The sequence below is a fragment of the Artemia sp. Qi Xiang Cuo genome, chromosome 9 (assembly GCF_049724085.1).
Source record: "Artemia sp. Qi Xiang Cuo chromosome 9, ASM4972408v1, whole genome shotgun sequence".
Lineage (NCBI taxonomy): Eukaryota > Metazoa > Arthropoda > Branchiopoda > Anostraca > Artemiidae > Artemia > Artemia sp. Qi Xiang Cuo.
In genome coordinates this window covers 51,886,180-51,908,345 of record NC_142802.1, presented here as the reverse complement: position 1 = coordinate 51,908,345, position 22,166 = coordinate 51,886,180, and the positions used below count along the sequence as shown (strand labels likewise).

The 22,166-nt window shown below is 34.5% G+C and overlaps 1 protein-coding gene across 2 annotated transcripts in view; it reads left to right on the top strand.

Annotated features, from left to right (window-relative positions):
- mei-41 (ATR serine/threonine kinase meiotic 41) overlaps positions 1 to 22,166 on the top strand; it is a 137,668-nt gene that overhangs the window by 73,894 nt on the left and 41,608 nt on the right. For both annotated transcript variants that reach the window (XM_089094682.1, XM_089094681.1), the window contains exons 12-16: positions 5,646 to 6,159; positions 7,432 to 7,709; positions 11,278 to 11,475; positions 15,165 to 15,310; positions 21,579 to 21,867. In XM_089094682.1, coding sequence (XP_088950808.1) covers positions 5,646 to 6,159; positions 7,432 to 7,709; positions 11,278 to 11,475; positions 15,165 to 15,310; positions 21,579 to 21,867 — 1,425 coding nt within the window. The remainder of the gene's footprint in view (positions 1 to 5,645; positions 6,160 to 7,431; positions 7,710 to 11,277; positions 11,476 to 15,164; positions 15,311 to 21,578; positions 21,868 to 22,166) is intronic.

Sequence of the window (22,166 nt, the reverse complement as noted above, 5' to 3'; positions counted from 1 at the left end):
TTTTACAAAAATTGAAATTGTCTCAAAGAAAGGTAAATAATTCCCTAGCCATATTACAATCGGACCTGAGGATTAAATCTCGTTATTCCGTTCGCAATGGATTGATCAATGCTCAACTTTAAAGTGTAAATACTTATGAGTGACATATCAGAGCAAAGATTTGTAGCATAATTATTAGTTAGAAACAATGAAACCATTGAACAGTTGTTTTTCCATCTGTAACTAAATTAGGCAATTTAGTGTTTTAGGGTTTTTATAACAATTTCTCGCCATTTCAGTTTTTATTATTAACTAATGTGACTTTGAATCAAGGAAAACACACGTCATTCATAAATATTTCGAAATAACAAAAAAAAATCAGATATAATTCCTTGCGCATTTTATATTAATTTCTACTTCGACTTAAAATCACTTTTGGTAATTAGAAAATTTCTTATAATCACTTCTATTTCCTTTACAACCAATAGGAGCTTTAAATAAAACAGCCTCTTATCAAAACAGGCCACACAAGTACAGATCGGTTTTTCTTCAGTATATCATTTTTTTTCATCAGGCCTTTTTATATGGAAGAAGTGGTTGTAGAAACTTCGGAGGGGGCTCGGTCGGTTAAAAATAGAAAGTTTTAGTGCCCTTTCAAGGATGCAAAAATGACTAGAAGGCAGACAGCTTCCTCCCTTGGTCTTTTTAGCTCCTCTCTACGCCCTCAACCTCCATAGACATCTGATCAAAATTTTGAGATTGTCCTTTTGCTCATGATAGTCGTAAGGTTAATAGCTGTGCCTCCAAGGATGAGATAACCCCCGCAGTCCCTTGGGCAAGAGCTGTAACATATGCAAGTTACCCACTGTTTACTTTAGTTTTATTATTGGGAACGGGATATTGACAAAGAGAGATACTGGATATGGGAACAAGGTGATTTTGATTAATCAGATGGCTATATGTGTATCCAGGTTGTCAGATGTGTGTAGCTGCAATATCTCAGGAAGGGCCAAAGGTATTAAGTTAAAACCATCAGGGCTTGTTTTTGGGTATCATGAATTAATCAAAATAAAATATGTTCATTCAGGTGGTCATAAATGTGTATCTTGTAACATCTCAGGAAAGGCTAATAATATTAAATTGAAACTTTTAGAGAATGTTGTACACTAGTTAATGATTGTGTAAAAGTTTATATATTTTTGTTTTTTATATATCATATACTTACATTTGATCTGTTTAAGTACTTTGCTCTTATTTTGATGCTGTGTCGATATTTTTAAACATTAATTAAAAAAACTTTCCGAAAAATAAGTTTTTCAAAAAAAAGTAAAGGCCATTTTAAACTTAAGCTCAGGAGATACAAATACCTGTTAAAATTCAAACTCAAAACGACCAGATATTATTATTAAAGAATAAATGAAACCCAAAACGAACAAAAATTAAATAAACAATCATAGCAAAAAACACACAACAATTAATAATATCAATGAATAAATAGATCTTAAAGCGAGTAATGTTTAGATTGAATATGAAAATCAACCTTAAAACGAAAAAAAGTGAAATTTAAATTGAATGTGCAAATCAAGTTTGAAACGAATAAAAATGACTACAAACAAGAGTTTGGGTATCGCCTCACTGCAGAAGCCTAAAACCTACTGCGTCATTGGCGCCTTACTGAAAACTATATGAGTCTTGAACAGTCTTGTAAAGAAAAACAGAATCAAATTGAAAGTTATTTATACAATGGAATAAATTGTTGAAAAATCTATCCATGCAATATTTTTTTTTCACTGTAATTTTTATCTTCCTTTTTAATGTCGCAAGAACCAGAAAAGAGAAAAAGTTTAATGTACGAGCAATTATTTTTCAGTGACGCGTTACGGACACAGAAGACTTTAGATTTATGTAGTTAAAGAAGGGGGCAATATCCAAATTTTGTTGGTAGTGAAACTATATTTGTCTTGACTAATCTTGGAAAGAACTAATAAATTAAACTGAATGTTTTATGTATAATCATATTAATTGCTGAAAGCTCATCAGTTCAAAATTTTACTGTAATTTTAATATTTATCTTCAATATTAAGTACAAAACAAAACATTTGTAATATAATTCGTTTTCAGTAAAGCGCCAGTGACGCAGTAGGTTTTAGGCTTCTGCAGTGAGGCGATACCCAAACTCTTGTTTGTAGTTATTTTTATTCGATTCAAACTTGATTTGCACATTCAATTTAAGTTTCACTTTTTTTTCGTTTTAAGCTTGATTTTCATATTCAATCTAAGCATTACTCGCTTTAAGATCTATTTATTCATTGATATTATTACTTGTTGTGTGTTTTTTCCTATGATTGTTTATTTAATTTCTGTTCGTTTTGGGTTTCATTTATTCTTTAATAGTAATATCTGGTCGTGTTTTGTTTTAATTTTAACAGGTATTTTTATATCCTGAGCTTAAGTTTAAAATGGCCTTTACTTTTATTTGAAAAAATTATTTTTGGGAAAGTTTTTTTAATTTATTTTTGTTCGTTTTTGATTGCAAAAAGTTTCAAGTTTTATGGCATGGGGAGGGGGGGGGTTGCTTACTGTCCTATTATACTTGACTTTAAAAAACGGATCTAGAAGCTTGAATTAAAATAGATTGAAAATTTTTTCAAATTCTATACGATTCCCTCTTTGATAAAAGCATTATATACGGAAAATAGACAGCTTGCATAAGTTATGAACAGCGCTTGGCAACAATGAATGGAGTAAAAATATAGCAAATTTAATTAACACAATCTTGCGTTAATTACGTAAATTACATTACTTTAGACTACGTTAGGGTGGGGTGCCTAGGAAAATTGGGAGATTTTACCATGGGCGATTTTCCTGGGGAAATTTTCCGACGGTTGGGGGAAACTTCTGGGGGAGGGGGAGTTTAAAGACCTGTGTTACTGCTAAATAAACTAAAAAATTTCACTTTTTTCGCTTCATTTTCTTAAATTCTGATTTTTGATTCTTATTGATTTCTTTGGACTAATTTACGGCGTATTTGACTACGATTTGAATGTAAAAACAATACAGTGATTTTTGGTATTTATTCAAAAATTTCGTTTAAAATACGAAATAAAGAGCGTTTCAATGACGAAATCTTATCTTACATCCAGTTTGGATCCGATTTATTGGTTTTACTTATATATGAACTCTGCGAAATCAAGAATTTTTTTGTTATTCTGATTCTTTTGTTAGGGAGGAGGCCGGATGCCTACTAGGTGTTTGTTAATACCAAAACATTCTAACTCTCATTGATATTAAGGCATATACATAGTTAGTTCAAAAGAAGGAGCAGGGATAGCTATAAAGATCGACTGTACATCTACATCAATTAATTCTGGATGTAAATTCTGTAATAAAAACATAACATTTATTTCTTTTCAACATCATCGTATTCTTTTTTTTTTAAATCATTTTCAGTATTCTTTCATTCTTAATTTTTCGGTCTTAGAGTATAAACGTAAAATCCGAATGCACATGTTGGGCATTCCAGTCAGCACACATAAAAAGAATAAATCTAATAACGGGTCTTAATTCAAAATGTACAGTGTGTAACTATGCTTAATAATAAAAAAAATGACCTTTGAATTTCTAATCGAATGACCCTTTTTTGAAGTTTCTACAATAATGTCTTCTATAAAAACCTTATATGCCCCGAGGGCATAACTTAAAACCCTTGCTCTGAGGGTTGTGGAAGAATATCCTCCCCAAAACATTTTTTCTATCTGCAAAGCAACAACGCTGAACAAAATAGATGTCTCAAAATTTTGATTGGATTTGTTTGGGGAAATGATGGGCGTGGGGGGCTAGTTGCCCTCCAATCACTTTCGAATATTAAAAAGGGCACTAGCTCTTTGAATTTCCAATCGAATGAGCCTTTTTTGAAGTTTCTACGACAACGCCTTCTTTAAAAACCTTATAGACCCCCAGGGCAGAACTTAAAACTTTTGCCCTTGGGGCTGTGGGGGAGTGTCCTCCTCAAAAATCTATTTTCTATCAGGAAATCAACTACGCTGAACCAAATTGTTATCTCAAAATTTTGATTGGAGGTGTTTGGGGGAATGATGGGCGTGGGGGGGGGGGCTAGTTGCCCGCCGATCACTTTCGACTATTAAAAAGGGCACTATCCCTTTGAATTTCCAATCGAATGAGCCTTTTTTGAAGTTTCTACGACAACGCCTTCTATAAAAACCTTATATGCCCCAGGGCATAACTTAAACCCCTCGCCCTGAGGGTTGAGGGGGAGTGTCCTCCTCAAAAACATATTTTCTAACTGGAAATCAACTACGCTGAACAAAATGGCTATCTCAAAATTTTGATTGGATGCTTTTGAGGAAATGATGGGCATGGGGGGCTAGTTGCCCTCTAATCACTTTCGACTATTGAAAAGGGCACTAGCCCTTTGAATTGCCAATCGAATGAGCCTGTTTTGAAGTTTCTACGACAACACCTTCTTTAAAAACCTTATATGCCCCACGGGCATAACTTAAAACTCTTGCCCTGAGGGTTGTGGAGGAGTGTCCTCCCCAAAAATATATTTTCTATCTGGAAATCAACTACGCTGAACAAAATGACTATCTCAAAATTTTGATTGGATGTGTTTGGGGGAATGATGGGTGGGGGGGCTAGTTGCCCTCCAATCATTTTCGACTATTAAAAAGGGCACTAGAACTCTCGATTTCCAACGAATGAGCCCCCTTTGAAGTTTCTACGACGACCCCTTCCGTATGAAGTGCCTCTGGAAAAAAAAAATAATAATAAAACATTGGAGCCGTATGTCCTTTACTATAGGCAACGCTACAGCGTTGCCTCTGATTAAATCTTATAACATTAGATCTGTAATACAAAGTGGAAGCCTGTCTATCTTGGAAATGGTGATTGCGTTTCAGAAATAAAATTCTTTTTTTATTACCGTAATTAAAATCTTCTTTGCACTATGTTCTCTAATAGACCAATATGCCAGCAGTAAACCCTCTCAATGGGTTCTTTGGGTATATATTTTTAGTTTTAATTTGCTTTCTTTTTTAATTAGTTATAGGAAAGTTAAACGACGCCTTTTTTAAGGGGCGGATACGTTGTTTGTTATGTTCGTTGTTTTTGAAGAGTATCTACATTCAATATCTAAACATTTTTTGGAGGGTTTTTGCACCTTGAGGGGCTTGAAAAAATTCTGAAAGGACGTTTGAAATCATATGTGAGAAATACTGCAAAAATGTAGCTGATAATGAGTGACGGCCTTCTGGCCACACATACAAGCTCGATCGAATGATTCTTGGTCACGGTAGTAGTTGTATTGGGACTGTTAGCACTTCTTAAACGTTGTAAGTGATCTAAGATACAGGCTTTAAGGCTTTTCAGGTCTACCAACACCCTTTAAGTCATTGGATGCTCCATAGCTTGTGAAGCTGTGCAGTCTGAAGAAACTTTGTCTGTTGTGTAGGCTGACGTCCGTACAGTTTGCAATTATCGAATTCTTAATACTAGCAGTATTTATTCCAGTAATTGACGCTGCAACCAAACGGATATAAATGGTGCTTAAGTATCTTTCTTAGTACCCTTATTAACATATGTGTACTCTATTGCCAAGTATTGCAATAGCCCTATTCTCATCGTAACAGCCTTTGTTTTATTTACAGGATTCTACGCAAAAACGAAGTCATGTTAATGAATCCAGAGCGCTTATAGTTGAATATTTAGAAGACATGCTCACTGTTGCTTTGTCTCAAAAAGAGTCAAATAAACTGTGTATTGTTCTAGCCGCTGTGGAATCCCTGTGTCAATCCCCTGACGATTATATTCGGGTCCAGTGTTGTCATTTTTTATTCAGACTGATGGTTACAAGTGAAAATGTTGTTTCATCCAATGCGCAACATATTCTTCGCTCTTATTTTAAGCAAAGCTTTGTTCGCGAACATTACCAAGAACTTTTCAGCACTGTTGCTGAAGCTATCACGGATGAAAGAAGTGATGAAACGAAGTCTATTAAAAGATTGATTGAAGTCTTAGATGGTAAAAGTGTTGAAGAAAGCGAAGATATTATTAGAGTGGAGCTTGTACCTCTATTGGTCATTTATGCAGCCAAGGGCAATCAAAAATCAATTTCTCTGCTCAAAAATTTGCCTGATCTGCTGTCTACAGTTTCTACTTTTGGTGAGTTATTAAGCCTATCGTAGCAATATTTGACCTTTTTCGAAACCAAATCATAAAAAAAGAATGCACATTATTGGTTTTGATTAAACTGTACGAATTCCTAATGATAAAATAATATTCCTAAGGAGTAGATTTTGTTTCGCATAAATGCTTGGGCATTTGGCTTGGGTATGTGTCTGTCATATTGGCTTGTTGGTCATATTTTATCTAGGGAAAATGAGCAAATTATATTAAGAGTTAATCAAATTAAGTGTAGTAGTTTTTAGTATTCATTGGTCAAGCTAGTAATCAAATATGTTGAGTCGCCTGTTTCTTTCACCTTTGTTTAAGCTTGTTCGTAAGCCAAAAATTGAATTGCTAACCAGTTTCGTTGAGACTTTTAAGACATTTTTGTCCGTGTTGCCAGGTTGAACTGTGAATCAAAATACGCAATGCTAATTAGTTGAATTCGATAATGAATTAAAAAAAATATGCTTCAAATTAAACATTAACAATCTGTTGGTTTCCAAAAACAACTGCACCTTAAAAAGACAGCTGTGTTGTCTTAAAGTGTTTTTTGTCATATGCTTTTAGCTTATTTTTAGTTAATTTTCATCCAAGTTTCTGTTTTTAGAATCTGGCGCCTGCTACTATCGAAAGCTTCATAACTGTATGTGGGGGAGTTTCAAAAACTTTTATTTCAGATCTTTTATTTTTTGTTTAAGATAAATAAAGTTGTGCAAGATTTCACTTAACCAATAATGAAACTCAAATTTAATTGACTGTCCTTGGTACTTTAAAGGATTTTTTTCAATTTTTTTTTTTGTCAAACTTCTCTCGAGCAACTTGTCAGTTGGTTCATTGTGATCGGTTTAGGCTGTAAAAAAGCAAGGATCTGAAGCAAGGCCATATTCGGTGGGTTTTAGGGGGGTTCAACCCCCTGAAATGTTCGTCCGACTAAAAAAACGCAATGAAAATGCAATTCAACGAATTTTTAATACGTTTCCTTCTAACCCCCCCCCCCACCTTTAACAAAAATCATGGACAAGACCTTGATCTGAAGTGATATGAACCAATTTTTAATCATATTAAGAGGCAAATTGTTCTTTTTTTTTCTTATTTTTACCAAATGAAATAGATGGTGTGAATTCTTTGGCGATGAAGAAAGTAACCAAAAATTAGTAACCGAACAGTTTCAGAACCTCTCTCTCTAAGTTAGCTTTACAGAAAACTTGCTTCTTTTTCTAGTGTGGTGCATAGTATTTTGAGGGTAATATTTTATATCTTTATTAGCATATATGCTTCGAGATGGTTTCCCAGTTATCTGGTCGCGGGTCATCCTTTGCCATAGCCGAAGTGAAGCAGATCTAGTTGAAACCTTTCTTCATTCTAATGGTTTTAGACTCAATGAAATGCGAGCTTCTACCAGATATCTGTTGACGTACCAACTGATGATCCAGAATGCTATGGCCCCAAATAGGGTTCTAGAAGAGCTGGCGTATCTAGCGTCACTGGATTCAAGTGGGAAATTACAGCATCCAGTCATATCTGTGGGCGAAAAGGATAAAATCGTGCGTTTTGTCTCATTATTTTTCCCATTTGATTCTTTATTCAGTTATATATTCTGTTAGATAGCTGAAAGACTACTTATTCAAAATTATCATACCCACAATTGAACGGCAAGTCCCACTTTTGCATGATTCTCATCCGATACTCAAATTAGAATGTTCTTTAGGAAATCTTTAGGCATTGTCTAGGAAATATTTATGGGGAGTTAATTAAGAGAAGGGTTTGGAAAATGTATGGTGTGAATGAATAATTTGGCTTCATTTTGACACATAAAATTGTGTTGGATGTTCTTTGAGCTAGTGGTAGCTTAGCCGCAACAAGATTCATGTCCCAGCCTTGAGCAGTTTTAACTACTAGCCTTTGACAGTAATTGCCTTAATAATTGGCAATGATCCAGCTCTTAGGCTGGATTTAAAATAATAGAATTTTATCAGAATTCCAAATTTTAACGATATGATAGGTAAATAAGAATCTATTGTTCCATCTATATAAATGCTTAACATTACCAAATGATGTTTGTCATCAAAGTGGTTTTGTTGTTGTTGATAATTTGTTGATGACTCCCATTTGTAAGTCTACTCTGATATTGAGATGATATTGAGATATTGGGATGGTATTATTTAATTTTGGTTGTTCTTCATGTTGAGATAGCTATTAAATACTATAACATTTTTCTTATTTAAGTAATAAAATTTGGGTGTCATTTCAGGTTGTGTATTTCACCAAAATGTCAGTGGGGCAACCCCTATGCAGGGCCGTCACGTATGGGGGGGGGGGCTAAGGGACGCCCCCCCCATATGTTTGGTCACTCGGTAAAACAATAATTCGGTAAAATTCCTTGTTGGGTTCAATAAAGACCACGAAAATACTGACATGTCTTCTACAGAAATTTCGAATTTGGTCGATAAACGCAGCAGTTTTACCGACTCCTGCCGTGATATTTATAGATGGTGCCACAATTTTCCAATTTGTTAAATAAAGAGCATTAAAATAGTGGCATGATATGTACCGAAGTCTGAATCTCGGTTGGTAAATACAGCGGTTTCACCGACTCATGCTGTGATTTTACGTATTGAATTCGAAACGGAAATTATGATAATTTTTTACAAAACAGTCGGTAAAAATAACCAGCCTGTCAGTACAATCTTTTGCAACCCCTCCCCCCCCTCCTAAAACATTTTGGCTAGTGACTACACTGCCCCTATGATCCACTACCGTATTTTTGATATCCTCAGTTTACGACACAGGCTAGTCAGTGGCTGAATAGTGGGTAGATTTGTGCTACCGGCAGTGTGAATTGTTGCAGCAACCTTTGGTTGACTTCTCTGGCAAAGGGGTCGCAGGAAATTTTTTTTTTTTTTTTTTTTTTTTTTTTTTTTTTTTGACTCAATGCTGTGATTACCAACCTCTCTAAACCTCTAAAAAATCATGTTCTATGAAGACTCATTTGTTAAAAAAAAAAATAAAATCCTGAAACAATCCTTAGTGGCACACCAAAATATGGTCTTTCTTCTTAGAATCAACTTTGTTTTCTATTGCCTGACATTCAATTAACATGGTTATTATTAAAATAAACCATTTAGACAAGCTAATACAGTATAAAAAAATGTTTTTATTTATAAATACAGCATTTACAAGGTAGGAATACGTCATATTGCCTCACAAGTATCATACCCATTACTAGATTCCGATGTATTGATGGTAAAAGCAATTTGATTCTATGTTTATTATTGAATTGTTGCCACACATACACTGTAGTAATAATTGCAAAATTCGTGATTGTATTGCATCTTTTTTTCCAATCATTGTGTAGCCACTTGACTGAAGACAAAAACTTCTACCTTCAAGTGTATATGGAAAGGATAAAAGACTCCCCAATTAAAACAATTGTGTGACACCCTTCCTTTTAAAGATGAACACTTTAGTGTTCCAATAATAGGGTGGGACGGCTTTTCTGTATAAAAGCTGGCGGTTTGGGGGGATTTTAGAGGGGATTTGTACCCACTTTTACCTCTAATATTACAGATTAGAAGTAATTTTGGATTCTTCTTCAAACAAGGCGCAGCTTGCCTATCCTTCTGTAACACAACTGTATAGTAAAAATGGAAGTGGGGATTATTGAGGGACCATGGCCCACTCTGTCCCTGTCCTAGCTTTTACACAATCGATCAATCAATTTATTCATGCAGACAAAAAAAATATTTTGCAAGAAATACTAGCGGTTGTTTGGTCCAAGTGGCTTAGCTTGTTGAGGGCCTAAAATTTCCAAAAAGAAGCAGAGAAAATAGAGAATACACTACAATACACCAAAATTCACTAGTAAGACCAAAATACGCTAGAAAAAGAGAAGGAAAGTAAAGAATCATTAAATGAGAAAGCAAAAGAAAAACAGAGACGACTTGCTCAACATTAGAATATAAAGAAAAATTTAATCAAGGTCAAGGAGCATAAAAGTTAAGATGGTTCCTAATATAGTTTTAGAAGAAGAAGAGAAATATCAGTTGAATCAGAGGGCCGCCCGCTTTCCACCACCTGATTTACATTTCCACCATGCGCACAGACTGAACATTCGTGGCGGAGTCCCTGTTATGGTTAGCACAGTTCCGCTACGCTTTGCACACTTTCGCCATGCTTGGCACACGCCACCTGGTGTACGTGATTTCTGAAAATTGGTAACTCCTCGATTGTATCAGGACTCATCTTGAAATGGCCTGTCCTTGTCCCATTTTTTTCTGGTAAATACCACTAGAATTAAGCTGTCAGGGCCTGAAAATCTTCGAAATATGTCTCGTAAGTTAATTTTCGTACACATACAAAAAAATTGTCGTGCTTCTTTATTGATTTCATAAAAGGTTATTTGTAAGAGTTAAAAGAAATTGGTTCACTTCAAAATGGATTTTCATGCCATGTGCAAAATTTGTTATATCACCACTTTTAAGAAGGAGCGACAAGAAAGCTCCAACTCTCTGAATTAATGAGACGAACATCGTAGTTAGGGAGGCAATTGTGTTTTTATTTCTCACCCTAGTCCCAAATGTAGAAAATGACCATACTCTTCAATCCGCCTTCAGGTGAAAATGACCAAACTCTTCAATCCGCCTTCAGGTCCTATCTTTCTCTAAAACTGCAGGAGTTAGACTCTTGCCACTTTCTCCCAATAATCTGAAATTCACAGCATAGAAAAAGAAGTCGAACCCATAGTGTCGCTACTGGAGCCTAATTCCGAAACATTTTGTGCTGTGTAATTTCTAAGATATTACAAAGCGGGCGTGTATTTTTTTTTTTTTTTTTTTTTTTTTTTTTTTTTTTTTTATAATAATGTTTCTGATGATTCGTTAGACTCCATTGTAATCAATAAAATCAAAATAATTGAAAATAAAAAATCAATCAAGAAAATAATAGAAGAGTTTTATTTATAAGTGCAGGGTGTTGAAAATGATCGTATTAATGTCTTTAGTTTAATTAATGGGCATACCCTGCACTAACTGGAGTAGTTATTCATCTCTAAAATGTTATTCGTCATTTTCATTTGTCATTCTTCATCATTATATACATTTTTTTTCAATTCAGGCTGAGAATGTTCAGATCCGTTTTCTTGGCGTTTTGGAGCACCTTATGCAAAAGTTTGGACAGCCAATGCCTCGGTCACTGAAAATAACCATCTTTCAATCTTTTCCTGGAATGTTTAAAATCCTTGGACAAAGGATTGTCAGTCTTTTCCATTTGAAGATATTTTCCACTTTGCGCGTAGCTTTGAAGAACATGGATGTAAGTAGATTTCTAAAGGATGGTGGAAAGATCTGTATTTTATTTTGAGAAGTTTAGAGATTTGGAGATTATGTCTATGGAAAAGATACCATAATTTCAACCAATATACAATTTTATGGCCCGTTTCAAATATAGAAAGTATAACGAAAGAACTTACTATAATACGGAACTTACTAAAATGAATAAAGTTTGTTTATAACGAAGCGAAATTAAAATGAATAATCACATCAAATGTGAAAGTAGCAAATTTCCCAATGAACTAATAAATTAAATATAAACTGAACAGAAATCACAACAAACGAAGAGGGGGGATACACCCCCCCCCTCCCCAAATTCCTTGAAGCATTACTGAATGTAAAGCCGTTTTGTAACAAAAGAGTTTTTGGCCAATTTTTGGACTCACAATTTACAGTTAAATTATTGACTCACAAATGATTATTCATTCTGATTTTTACTTTTCGTTGTTCGTTTTGCATCTTTGTCAGTTTTCGTGTGATTGTATGATTTGTCGACTTTGGAGTCAGAATTCGGCCCTTTGTGGGTTTGTGATAGTGATTTTTTTTTAAATAATTGTCTTATCAAAATATCTTATCTTATCTCCTTTTTAGGGCGTGTCAGTATTTTTCTTTCAATTTCATTTTTGCACGCTGGAGTCCCTTTGGCCCAAGGACTTGACACATTTAAATTTCAAGCGATTTTGCTACGGATGTAAGTGTCAAGCCGTTTTGAAAAAAGAAGATTTTTCGGCTCCATTTATGGATAACCAATTCTTTTTTTTTTCTTCTTTTTTGTGGGGTCCGATTGCCCCAATGAATTAAAGAAATACACATTAAGCTGATCAAAAGAAAAGCTTGGGTTGTCGCCCAACCAATTTTTGAATATGTATTAGAGTGCCCTCAGCCCTGGGAACTACGGGTGTAAGTTTATGCTACAGAGATAAAAGCTTTTCCGGCCCCTAACACTCTTTCAGTATTTGTGTAAGCTCCTCCGGACCTAAGGAATAATCTGTGAATATTGCCAGTCAAGATCAAACCTATCACCTTTTCCTAATATGAAACCTATCTGTCAACCATGGACAATTAGCGTAATCTAGAGCCTTAGTTCCTGGGGCTCTGTGGTCAATTTGATCATGGCGGTGTATTTATTGGACAAGTTGATTATAATGAAAGAAATGGCTTTCCAGAACGTTTGCCATCCGATGCTATGGGCACCGAGGTATAAGAGGAAGAGGGAAGGGTGTTTACCATTAAATCACTTTTGGTCCTTATTTAGGGAACTAGAACTTTCCATTTCCAATCGATTGAGGGATTTCCAATCCCTCCCAAGTTTGGTGACAATCCCTTCCATATCAAGTAGCCGGGAAAACTAAGTAAACAAAGAATACAAGGCAGATGCTTCGCTCTTTATTAAGTCGACACTAGTGTGTTGACTGATAGAATTTTATTTACTGTAGAAAAAATGTTTCGGGACAAAATTTTGTTCTTTATAAGTTTAGTACTGAAGGCTTGTTGATTTTTTTTTTATAATGCTTTACGAAACAAAGTTGTTGAAAAAATAAGAGAAAAAGTTTTCAACTCTATGAAATATAGGCGACAAAAAAAGGGATGTCTGAAATAAAATTCGATTACTGCTTCAAAATAAATCCATTCTAGTTGTAATTCGGAAAAAAATCGTATTCTAACTTGAAATTGTTGTATAGGAAAAGCCTCAAAGCCTTCTTTTTCCTTAATTAACCTTCAGATTATATTAAACTGCTAGGTTAGACTATCTTAGTTAAGGTTAAGTTAGATTAGGTTGGGTTAAATTTGGCTATAAATATCAGAAATGGGTTAAAACCTAAACTAACCTAGCCAATCCTAACCTAACCTGTCATCATCAAACCTTGCATTAAACTAAAAAAAAGTTGACTGGCAATGCTGACTAAATCCAAGGAGAAAAAAAAGGAATTTTTGGATGTTCACCGGTGAATGTTGACATTCACCAATTTCGAGCACTCGAAAATACACTCAGGTAACATATACACATTTAAAATTGAATGTATCTGCTTGTGTGTGTCCTGTATGCATTACTATACTGTTCATCCAAGAAACTTTAAGAAGTTGTTGAGTACACTCTTGCAAAGGTTTCGGTGATAAACCCCCCCCCCCCCAAGGCCCTTTTAATGCTTTTCTTGCTCACTGCCATAATTTGCTCCTGAACATAAATACTTGACAGTTGCATTCGTTCACATTATTCACATTTCTTGAAAATTAATTATCAAACAAATCCCGATGGGTATGTTAATAATCCTTGCCTAATTTTGCAAAATACTTTTGAATTTAAAAATTCGATCGTATTTTGTATGTTGGGAAAATTTTCCAGGGGGAATAGTCGGGGGGGGGATTTTCTGGGAGTGGATTTTCGGGGGGATAATTGTCTGCGGAGAATTGTTTCAAAGACTTTTATACTGAAAGGTACGATTGTTATTAATACATGTGGGGAATTTTCTGAGGGAGGGGGGAGAATCTACCGCGGGGAGAATATTCTGTGGAACCGAGTTTGCTTGGGGGAATTTTCCTTGAATTTCCTTTCGTTTGAGATCGCAGAAACCTGCGACTGTTAAGTTTGTAAATAAATGAAAATCAGGTAAAATAAGCACTTTTCATATTCCTTGTAAGTCTAAATAGCCTGTGTATAGAGAAACATATTTCAGAATTAACCTACCACATCATGCTCGGACTTGAAATGGAGGAAGAAGAAAAGATAAAAAGATTAAGAAAAAGTGGGCGCACTTTATCATTCTTTGCAGTGAATTCTGTACTTATGATGATAGGATTGAAAACGTTTTTATTTAGGTTTTCTGCAAAAGCCGAAAGCACCAGATAAAATTATAAATGCAATAAAGCTTTTAGCTAAATTGGTACCAAGTATTTTTGTTCTTTCGACTTTTTCTATTCAACTTTCAGTAAAATTTTGCTGGAAATTAAAGATCTAAAGTTGACCTGACCAACCAAGACAAACCAGAAAATGAGAAAAATAAAATAGCATAGAAACAGGACTTTCGGCCTGTAAAGTTCAGTAAAGGAAAACATATTGTAGACATCGTGCCTATGTGATAAATAAAATGCCTCGGGATAAAAGAAGAAAGGGGGACAGTCGCAATTATAAAAAATCCAAAATATAAAAAATATACCGACAGGAATACCAATAACATAAAATAAATTCCGAGATATAAGTACACACAAAAAAAAGAAAAAAAAATGCAAACCTAGTCGGATTATTGATTGGGTAGAAACAACTTAATTGTATATTAAGTTTCTTTTTATGTTCCACTTTTAGTTTTAGCTTCATCTTGTTCTTCGTTGCTCTTTCAGTTTTTAGCTTTTGTATTATGTGTTTTTCATTTCCGCTAAGGGCCTCTTGTTACTAAAACGAGTAAAATGATTCGTAATAACTATTTCTTCTCTGACTTTCAGTGGCGATGTATTCTGCTGCACGTTTTATTTTTTTTTATTTTTTTCTACAGCATGGCTCTTATAGTGAATGGATCTTTGGATATCATCTGGACTATTGCTGTTAATTCGTGAGCATAAGTTTATAGTAGTTCATGAATTGAAGTTCAGCGGGTTTTGAAGTAAAAAGGCAATTCATTGCATTTGGCATTGATGTTTTGACAGTAGTTTTTCAGTATTGTTTCTGCGATGTTTCAGGGTCTCCACGAAGACTTAGTGAACGCTTGGGATTCGTTTGTTCGACATCTGTTACCGTCTGCCTTACCTGATGCTATGATGAAAGTAATTGCTTCGCTTTGGCCATATAAAGAAGTACTGAGCAATGGCATTCACAAAATAATGAGGTACACAATTTTAGAAATAATTCAGTGATGATGCTGTATTGTAAAGCGTAACTAGCGAGGATATACACAGTCTCCTTAGGCTTAAAAGTTTGTTAAATATGTAGTAAATTATTTTATATGTTGGGATTTTTTCAAAACTCAAGAAGATTTTCCGTTAGTAAGATTTTCGGTTGCAGAATATAATGGGCCTTTCACACTGCTGTATAAGAACTTACATTACGGAGCTTACCTTCCCGTAAGCGAATCTTGGAACAGTGTTAAATTTTGGGTGGCCTTTCATATTGGTAATGGGCCTTTCATATTGCTACGTAAGATCTTACGCTGCGGAGCTACATTCCCGCAAGTGAGTCTTGGTATATTGCTAAATTATTGGTTGCAGGATGTTGGTGATGAGCCTTTCGCATTGCTGCGTAAGAACATACGTTATGGAGTTTGATCTGTAGAGAGAGGTTACATGTTTAAAAAAAACAACATGTGAACAAAAAATTATTGCTACGACGAAGATAATTTCTTAAACCACATTGGCCTGACATAGCTAAAGAAAGAAAAACGAGCAAAAATGGGGTTTTCGAAATATTCGCTTTGTTGTGTTTTGTCAGTATTTTCATTTGGCCTTTAAAAACCCCATTTTTGTTCCTTTTCCTTTCTTTATGTTATTGCTACATCCCCTAAAAGGCAAAGCTTGTCCGTGGCGGAGGTAGAGAAAACAAAATCTTTAAAACAAAAAGAACACTTGGCCACCAACACCACTAATGCCAACCCACTAAACAATAAATATAAAATACGATCATATGCTATACTTTTCTTTTGCGAACATCAAATCAACCAAACAAGACAGTAAATCAATAAATCCATTGAAATTCATATTCAGCAATAATAAGTTGCTTAATAGTTTTGATGAATACATGGGGGTCTCCAATAATTTTAAAATCACTATTTAAACTATTCCATTTCCACGTACCTTTATAAAAAGCAGAAAATCATGAACGGGGAGATATACATCTAAGTACATAGAATTCATCACTACCCCTTGTATCGTGAGAATGAACAATAGGCCTAATGGACAATAAATCACCAAAACAACGAGGCTGAACATCCTACTGCAGTCCAAAAATAAACCACAATACGTAGAATTCATGAAGGCCTTACTGCATGATTTTGTAGAACTCTTATTGGTTTTAGGATAGAAGAAAAAGCAGATAGCCAAATACTCGAACAATAAAGTATATACGGGTGTATTTGGATTTGGGAAAACAATGTTGGAGTCCTTCATTATACCTAGATTTCTTGCCAGAATTTTGCTAGTTAAAGTTGCATGTTGCTTAAAAGATAGAGTTTCATCTGTTACAATCCTCTGTATATATTATCCTCTATATATATATATATATATATATATATATATATATATATATATATATATATATATATATATATATATATATATATATATATATATATATATATATATATATATATATATATATATATATATATATATATATATATATATATATATATATATATATATATATATATATATTTTATCATCTATTATAAATTTCATATATTGGAAGGCAAATAACACCCCTTCCACGCCCACTATTTTCCCAAACACATCCAATCAAAATTTTGAGATAGCCATTTTGTTCAACGTAGTTGCAAGATCTAGAAATTATGTCTTTTAGGAGGACACTCCCCCCACAATGTTCAGGGCAAGGATTGTAATTTATGCCCTGTGGGCATATAAGGGTTTTATTGAAAGCGTTGTCGTAGAAACTTCAAAAAGGGCTCATTCAATTGGAAATTCGAATTGTTAGTGCACTTTTTAATAGTCGAAAGTGATTGGAGGGCAGCTAGCCCAACTCTCACGCCCACCTTTTCCACAAACACATCCAATGAAAATTTTGAGATGGCCATTTTGTTCAACATAGATGAAAGTTCTGGAAATTAGGTCATTGAGGATGACAAACCCCCCACAGCGCTTATGGTGAGGGTTGTAAGTTATGCCCTGGGGGTATATAAGGTTTTTTATTATAGAAAACGTTGTCGTAAAAACTTCAAAAAGGGCTCATGTGATTGTAAATTGAAATGGCTAGTGCCCGTTTTAAAAGTCGAAAGTGATTGGCGGGCAGCTAACCCCCCTCTCACGCCCGCGATTTTCCCAAACACATCCAATCACAATTTTGAGACGTCCATTTTGTTCAACGTAGTTGAAAGTTCTGGAAATTATGTCTTTGAGGATGACAAACCCCCTCAAACCCCTCAAGGGAAGGGTTGTAAGTTATGCCGTTTGGGCATATAAGGTTTTTATAGAAAGCTTCGTCGTAGAAACTTCAAAAAGGGTTCATTTGATTGGAAATTGACAAATCATATGTTTTCACTTTTATAAATATAAGAAATCAAAAATAAATTGAGATTTTAAGGAATAAATATCAGCATACGTATATTAAACTGACAATGCGAATTTTTTTTTTTCAGTAAGTGCATTTGTTTTTTTCAGTAAAGTACAAATTATATTCTGGCTTTCAGAAAGCATGGGGTTTAGAACCCTACTCATATCAATTTTTGCTCGTTTTGAGTTTGACTCATGTTATTTATTTGAATTTCCGTTTGTTTTGGGTTTCATTTATTTATTGATACTGATTTGTGGTAGTTGTGTGCTTGGTAGATTATTTGATTCTATAGTTGTTCATTTTTGGTTTTATGGAGTTCTTTACTTTTTTTTGGAAAAACTCATTTTGTGGAAAAACTTTTTTAATTAATTTTCGAAAAAGGGGCAAACACCCTCAAAAAGACAAGCATCGTTAATGAAAATCACACGAATAGATTCACCGTATTTTGAAAATCCTACTTTACAGGTTTCAAGCTCTTAAAAGATAAAAGAGATAAAAGATATTTATTTCGAGAAATTACTATCACAAGCCCTGAAGGGCCGAATCGAATTTCGAAGTCCATAAAAAAACAAACAAGCAAGAAAATCATAACAAAAGCACAACAACTAAAAAATTGGCAACCAATGCAAAAAAATAAATAAATAATTAAATATTGGAATGCTATATGATTCCTTTGTCACTTATATTACAAACTGCAAAATGGCAACTAGTTAAAAAGATAAAAACTGATAAAACTGAAAAAATAAATAATATACACATTAACAAATGTTTAAAAAACAACATAAAAAGGGGATAGGGAACTTTTATCAATACAAATGTGGAATTTTGAATTTTTTGCCATAAGAAAGATCACGGATGCGTTTATTTTTTCCCGAGGGGTGATCATATCGAAGAAACGGCCCTAGAAAATTGGAATAGGGCTTATTTGAACGTAAATAAAAAAATCTCGTGCTTTTTTCGAGAGACAAAAAGATTGGAGAGCAACCCCTTCCACACTCCTTCCCCCCACCCTCCACAGGCATCCGATAACAATTTTTAATTGGCCATTTGATTAAGCATAGTTGAAAGGTCTAATAAGTATCCCTTTGGGGATGACAAAATCTCCTATATCCCCTGGGGAAACGGCTGTAAGTTACGCAGTTTTCCTTTTGTTCACATATAGTATTCGTTATGGGAAAATATACGGAATGGGGGGGGGGGTATCTGGGGGATTTTCTATGCGGAAATTTTTCTTTTGGAAGATTATTTTCGGGGGAATTTTCCAGGAGAAATTTTGGTGGAGGGGGGGGGATTTCCTGGCATGATTTTAAAAATGATCAGAAATAGGATTTAAAAAAAAAAACAATTTTTTAACTAAAAGTTAGGAGCAACATTAAAACTAAAAAAAAAATATTACTTGTATGAGGGCTACCCCTTCTTTAACCCTCGCTATTCACCCTAAAGTTTGACTTCGTGTCCTAATCCTTTAAGAAAAACTGTTCAAACACAGAGGCTGTTGAATTTGAATGAAGAGTATTTTTAAAGAATTCTAAGGCTTGATCGTAAGGGGTGAGGGTTAAGGAAGGAGTAGCCCCTTATATACTGAATAATTTCTGTTCACCTAATTTGTAGATAACGGTCACTGATGACGGTCACTGTATATATGACCGAAATATCTGGTATTTTTGTGAATTTCTATTACATCACTGTCTATTAAAAGGATTTTATCCCTATTTGAACTTTTATTTATCACTTAATTTGTTTCATGACGCGCGCTGTTATTCCGTATTTCTCTTTTGAGATGATGGAATTACCAATGGGAAGTGATCTGTATTTGTTACCATTGTTTACAAAAACAAATTTTAAACGACAATTTGAAATGTCAATAAAGAAAAGTGTGTTTCCTGATACATCCATTTCGTCACCTGGGAGCGGTATTGGCGTAAGTGAAGAACACAAAATTTCGAGAAAAACGTGGATGAATGTTTGCAATCTTGTAAAACAGAAATGCTTGGAGTAAAGAATGGGAAAAAATTATACGCAGAAAAGCATGGCATTATAGAGAGACGGTGAGAATTTCCTAGCAAAATTGCAAACAGTTTCGGCACAGTAAATTGCCAAAATACTGTTATGTCAATTGGGTTTCAACAGTTGGTCAACTTGTCAGATACGTCGAAACCGGTTCAAGCGTGTTAAACAACAGACATGCGACTTACGGTAAAACTGACCTGTAAGGTGTGTGTATAAACTCAGTAAAACTTTTAAAGAAATTCAGATATATATTCAGATATAGATTCAGAATATATTAACAAATGGATGCAGAAGGATGTCAAAAAATGGGTACAGTTAAATGTAATAATTATGCTTTTCGTTTATTAACAAATGGATACAGAAGGATGTTAAGAAATGGCTACACTAAAATGTAATAATTATGCTTTTCGTTTTTTCCCCTGCCTTGATGTGACAGCTTTCTTTTTGGTACAGCTCTCAACTCTAGCGTTCGTGGAACTGGGTGGTCTCTTAAACTCCAGATCTAGGCTAAGCTCATAAGCTAAGCTGAGAGGTGACTCAGTTGGGAGTTCTCCAGCCTATTTAGTCCAAACTTGAAACTTTTGATACCATACGTACCTTCTAGCATCTTCCAGAAGTTACTTCACATTTGCAACAGTAGCAAACAATTTCTATTTAATCTTTGTTTCTTGTTTTTTTTATAAGTTTTCTAAATCTTTTCCTCTAAAAAAACAGGTGAATGCGCAAATACGTCAAAAAGTCCTCTGATAAAAACGCATAACTGATACGTCAATTACGCTTCCAACAAAATGAAAATAATGTAAGTTACGCCAAAACGGTTTTGACTTATAGCATTGCATGGGACTGCGATACGCTTAAACGGAGTTCAGATTCACAAAAGAGCACAAAACGTCATATTAGATTGTACTGATAACTCACTTTTGCTTAGAAGTGCCTAATACGCCAATTCCGCTTCCAGGTGACAATTTTTTAGACCCCATTTATGTCGTTACAGAATACCAAATATTCTCCTAGGAGAAAAGGGGCAGCTAATCTTATATTTTGACGATAATATGTAATATTAGTAGTAGCTGGATAAAGTAGATTCTTTTGTTTTAGTCTTAACACGTGTGAATTGCCATACAACTTAGACAGGTTCAGATCTTCTTTGAGATTATTTAGTCCTTGCTGATTAAAAAAAGATAAATTGCCAAGTTCGATTCGAAGCTACTGTGCTTTAGATCATAGGCTGACGTTTTGGTATCATCTTTAGATGTGCAGGAAAACTGCTGAAGTTGCAAATAGGGATTTCTCCAGAATACGATACATGTCTTATTGCTAAATGTAGGTTTGGGTATGTCCATTTGTGTCTATCGTTCCTGTTAATACCTTCAGTTTCTACGAGACAAATATTAATTCTCCAGCAGAGGTTGATGTTTTGGTATCATCTTCAGCAGCGGAAGGAGAATGCCAAAACATAAGATGGGTCGGCTAAAAGGTCATCTGACTCCTGGCACTGAAAAGTGAATATTGAAAACCCTTTTGTAGACTTTCCCAATGCAAGTTTGGAGGCTAATAGGTCTATATGAACCCATGCTTTTTGTATCTCCATCTGGTTTAAGTATATGAATCCCATGGGCAGATTTCCATGTATGTGAAAAGGGTTCCATAGTGAAAACAATGCCGGAAAGGATAAAATCTGATGGTGTTTTTGGATTCAGCACATTAAACTCATTCTTAATCAATTCCTTGTTTTCTCTCAACATAAAAAATTATTTTTTAATGCTTTTTCTTTTGTTTGTTTTTATTTTACTGTTTCTGTGATTACTTAGTCTTTACTATATTCTTATTTTGATACCTCTTTTACTCCCGTTTCATGCTTCTAGATTCTTAGTTCTGGATGCGTCCTCTGCTACTGACAGTTGTATTTATCAGCTAGGAGTTCTAGATGGTCTGGATGATTACCCAGATATTGCTAGTGTTGTTAAGTCAAAGCAACGTTCCCAAAACGATTTGAAAGGCAATTTGAACAATTTTTTGTTAGTGATTGGGAATGATGACGATGCCGTCCGTACATTGGGACTTTTGAAGCTTCGTTTATTCCTTCGTGAAAGGGCTATTGAACTCCAAGATCTTGTTCTTAATGCTGATACTGGTGACGCTCTTGTCAGTAAGGTATGAGGAAGCCCATTTATGCTTCTTTTTTTTATTTTATAATGAAAACTAATTTTTGAGCATCTTGACCAACAGTTCGTGATAACAAACTACCAGGTTATGCTGATTCCAAATATGTAATAATCATCAAGTTTCATGTAACCCATCAAAAGTTACAAGCCTGTGAAAATTTGCTTGATTTTCGAAAAAGCGGGGAAAGACCTCCAAAAATTCAAGAGATTTCAATGAAAATCAAGAGATCAGATTCAGCATATTAGACAATTCTGCTGTAGATGTTTCAATCTCCTATCTACGAAAAA